The following is a 4,161-nucleotide window of genomic DNA, read 5'->3' as shown; positions in this document are numbered from 1 at the left end:
GCTTCAAACAAGCCAAAAGACCAATATTCATCTATAAAAAGAGTGCAAGTTACTGATTAGATACCTACACACTCAACAGATCAGATCATCATGAAAAAGAAGGTATGAAAAATTCAAGGTGATTGGAGATAACTGCTAGGTAGACACCAACCTACATTTTGAATCCATGGAACCCATAAAATTAAATACATAATGCTGGCCACTCACACTCTGGCCCTGTCAGATGGTCTGAGTGATAGTAGCCAGCTACAGAAGCCAGCTACAGACAGGTACTTGTGCAGAAGTCATGTCAGTGGAAGATTTCTACCAAAGAACTGGCACAAATGAGCAGTGATTATAGGGTTAGGGTTAGGTTGTGTTATTATAGGGTTAGGTTGAACACAAAAAGGAGTTTTCACAATTAGAGCAGTGATTAGTGTTATTATAGGGTTAGGTTAAATACTAAAAGGAGCTTTCTTTTCCACTGTCGTGGCTTCTGTATAATTACCAATCCCTGTTTAGGACTGCTAGGGTACTTTTTAGTCTCATTTGAGTGGGATAAAGACAAAGGAGGGTTAATGACAATAACATGGTTATCTATTAAAATTAAAAAAAAAAGAAAAATGTTTGAGAGGATGCTGTGAAGATTTAATTTCAACATTTTGCAGCCACTGAAAAATACCCATTTAAATATCTAGGTATTAGAGCTGTGGGTGAACAAACTTTGATTAACTGAAATAGGTATGTTGGTATCTACATAGGTAGGTAGGTAGGTACTTCATAATGGAGCAGTTGCAAATGGGTAAAAATTATAAATAAATGGTCGATTCCTATGTAAAAAGTTGGGAAAAATCCAAATCTGAGGTCAAAACTCCGAAAAAATAACTGTGAAAGGTCGAAAATTCAATTTTTATTTTCCGTTCTAAGGAAAGAGTTCAAATATGTGTGACGTCAGACTTTACGCAGTTGTTTTTTTCGTCCGTTAGGTAGCGCCACTATGCAAGCGCGCTAGCGGAGGAGCAGAAAGAACTGCGCAGAAACGTATGCGCAACATGGTTATCCATTGAAATTAAAAAAAAAAAATTAATAATAATAATAATAATTAAAAAAAAAAAATGTTTGAGAGGATGCTGTGAAGATTTAATTCCAACATTTTGCAGCCATTGAAAAATACCCATTTAAATATCTAGGTAATAGTGCTGTAGTGAACAAACTTCAATAATTAAGTGAAATAGGTATGTTGGTATCTACATAGTTAGGTAGGTACTTCATAATTTTGAAAACTTGTCACTACATTTCAGGTACTTCTCATGGGAAAGAGTGGGTCTGGAAAGACGAGTATGAGATCCATCATCTTTGCCAATTATATTGCCAGAGACACCAAACGGCTGGGTGCTACAAGTAAGTATAGAAAAATTGTAAGGAAAAAACTCGTGACATGTGTACCATTTGGACCATGAAGTAGTTTTATTAATTTGAAAATATAAAGCAAATTAATTTTACATTGCAATGTCTCATTTTGCCCATGTTGCCTTCCGCATGACATGTTTGAAATCCTCTAGGCTCACCTCCCCCACCCCCCTCCTGTCTGCCGCATCTATCATAGCCTGCAATTCTTCTTCGCCCTCGTCTTCTCCCAATTGTCTTGCCACCCGGCGTAAATTCCTGAGCGTAATTGTTCCTGTTTCATCATCATCAAATAGATCAAATGCACGCTCCAAATCCACGTCTGAATCCACCTGGTTCATTTTGACTCCCATGATGTTCTGGAACTCCTGGAATAGAGAATTTTTTGTGATTTGATTAAAAAAAAAATCTTTTATCTGGTAGGTCCTGAATGTTTCTATCCTTTGTGAGTCCCTTATCTGCAGACACATAGGAAGATTTTCCATACACTTAAGTCTATCACTTCATCCTTGGTTTTTTTTTCCAATGATTGTACCATGGAACCACTTTTGCATTACTTCAATTCACATTCTTACCTATACATCCATGCCTATTCAAGAAGGGAAAAGTTCGGTCAAAAATCCTGAACGTTTCTATCCTTTGTGAGTCCCTTATCTGCAGACACATAGGAAGATTTTCCATACACTTAAGTCTATCACTTCATCCTTGTTTTTTTTTCAATGATTGTACTGTGGAACCACTTTTGCATTACTTCAATTCATATTCTCACCTATACATCCATGCCTATTCAAGAAGGGAAAAGTTCGGTCAAAATTTTTTCCTGGCCGGGATTCGAACCCAGCACCTCCAGGTTGAGAGTCATCCTTACCTGGAACGTTATACCAGCACTCCTATCACGTGACGCAGAGTCCCCAGTCCCCGTCACTCCTCCCCACATCAAACTCCGTATCTCTTCCTTATCCGCCTCAAACCCCAGTGCTTTCATTGCAATCTTAAAATCATTCACCGAAATAAATCCGGTCCCATCCGAATCGAAAATATTGAACGCTTCCCGGAGGAGTCCCCAGTCCCCGTCACTCCTCCCCACATCAAACTCCGTATCTCTTCCTTATCCGCCTCAAACCCCAGTGCTTTCATTGCAATCTTGAAATCATTCACCGAAATAAATCCGGTCCCATCCGAATCGAAAATATTGAACGCTTCCCGGAGATCTTCCATTTGACGCGGCGTCAGTTCTAGTTTGGGTGCGGGCTTCGAGCGTTCTGTATAATCACCGCGTCGCTGCGTCGAGTGACTGCTGCCTCCGGCGCCGCTTGTAGCTCGGCTTAACATTGACGCGACGCGCGACGGATTTTACTGATACTAAGTACTCTACAGACAGTAACTCCACGGGTTTTCCTACTAGTAATATTCGACGGTCAACTCCACAGACTTTCGAGAGGGGGTTTTTTTCGAGTTGGATTTTGAGCGTGTGGATTCTAGCGGTTATTCCGACGCGTGAGGTAATGATAGAAGAAGAAAATATCTCACTGAAATGATAATATTCCACAGATAGTCAGCTCCACAGACTTTTGAAAGGGTTTTTCTTCGAGTTGGATTTTGAGCGTGTGATAGCGTTTATTCCGACGTGTGAGGTTGTGATAGAAGAAAAAATATCTCACTGAAATTCGAAAATGACTGGACAAAGAAAAGACATTTTGTCAAGCCCAAATCAGTAATGACGAATACAGACGACTGGCCAAAATGAAGAAATTGAATTTTGAGGCTTTTGACTGTGTGATAGCGTTTATTCCGACGTGTGAGGTTGTGATAGAAGAAAAAATATCTCACTGAAATTCGAAAATGACTGGACAAAGAAAAGAAATTTTGTCAAGCCTAAATCAGTAATGACGAATAAAGACGACTGGCCAAAATGAAGAAATTGAATTTTGAAGCTTTTGACGACAGTCTAAGGCCGACCACACACGTTTAGGTTTACCTGGGTATACGTGTCAATTAAAAGCACTACTTACTTCTACATCTAGAACTAGAAAAATTTGGCCTGAGTGTTATTGAAGTAACTACTGATCAAATTACTTGCATTTCACTTGCTTACCTAATTCCGGTGTTTATTTCACTTTCTTTCAGTCGAAGTGGAGCATTCTCACGTCAGATTCCTGGGAAATCTTGTTCTCAATTTGTGGGACTGTGGAGGGTAAGTTTACACTTGCACCACTTGACTTTTCAAAGTGAGTTAATTTGTTTATTATTTTTATTATTATATTATTTTAGCCTTCGTTTTGTTTTGTTTGTTTCTTCTTCTCTATTTGTATTTACTCTTTTGTATTTTTTTACTCTATTTGTAATATGTGTTCCCCCAAAATACACGAGACCTTGTTTAGACTGCGTGGGTAAAGGGACTTTTCAGTCTTATCCCAGCAGGATAAACAAGGTATATTCTATTCTATTCTAGATCGCGGGATCGAGCGAACTTTATCCTAAAGAGATAAGGTTCGTTCTTGGAACGGCTGACTCTCTCCTGTCCTGTGTCAAGCCAATGTGCTTACCCGATGATAGAACACGGGGAGTATGGTGTAACCTACTGAGTGGATTTCCGGGAAATCTGGCGATGATCATTGAAGTTAAGCAACGCTGTGCTTGGTTGATATGTAGATGGGTGACCGTCTACTGTGGATTCCCTGGACGAAAACTTGTGTCTATCATTGAACTTAAGCAACACTGTGCTTGGTTTTTACGACGGGTGACTGTCTGACAAATGACGTGCTCCTGGTCATT

General features: G+C 39.5%; 2 protein-coding genes across 2 annotated transcripts; one reads left to right on the top strand and one right to left on the bottom strand.

The window, feature by feature from the left end:
* On the top strand, positions 1-3,580 carry LOC113472628 (ras-related GTP-binding protein A-like; the record flags this gene model as incomplete). Its single annotated transcript, XM_026832422.1, has 3 exons — positions 1-102; positions 1,281-1,380; positions 3,514-3,580. Coding segments are annotated over exons 1-3 (179 nt in total), but the record flags the coding sequence as incomplete, so codon positions are not given.
* LOC103522030 (caltractin-like) lies at positions 1,419-2,437 on the bottom strand. The gene is made up of 2 exons (XM_026832421.1): positions 2,255-2,437; positions 1,419-1,754 (listed from the first exon to the last, which is right to left on the bottom strand). The coding sequence occupies exons 1-2, from the start codon at positions 2,369-2,371 to the stop codon at positions 1,494-1,496; spliced, it is 378 nt and encodes a 125-aa protein (XP_026688222.1). The 5' UTR covers positions 2,372-2,437; the 3' UTR covers positions 1,419-1,493.
* Positions 3,581-4,161: the final 581 nt, after the last annotated feature.

Source organism: Diaphorina citri, unplaced genomic scaffold, assembly GCF_000475195.1.
Source record: "Diaphorina citri unplaced genomic scaffold, Diaci psyllid genome assembly version 1.1 scaffold6643, whole genome shotgun sequence".
NCBI classification, from domain to species: Eukaryota; Metazoa; Arthropoda; class Insecta; order Hemiptera; family Psyllidae; genus Diaphorina; species Diaphorina citri.
The sequence above is the reverse complement of the archived record's forward strand: the minus strand, read 5'-3'. Positions and strand labels throughout refer to the sequence as shown.

Coding starts and splice junctions, on each gene's coding strand:
- LOC103522030 (XM_026832421.1), bottom strand. CDS start 2,371: ATGAAAGCACTGGGGTTTGAGGCGGATAAGGAAGAGATACGGAGTTTG. Junction 1,755..2,254: donor GTGCTGGTATAACGTTCCAG/GTAAGGATGACT, acceptor TCTCTATTCCAG/GAGTTCCAGAACATCATGGG.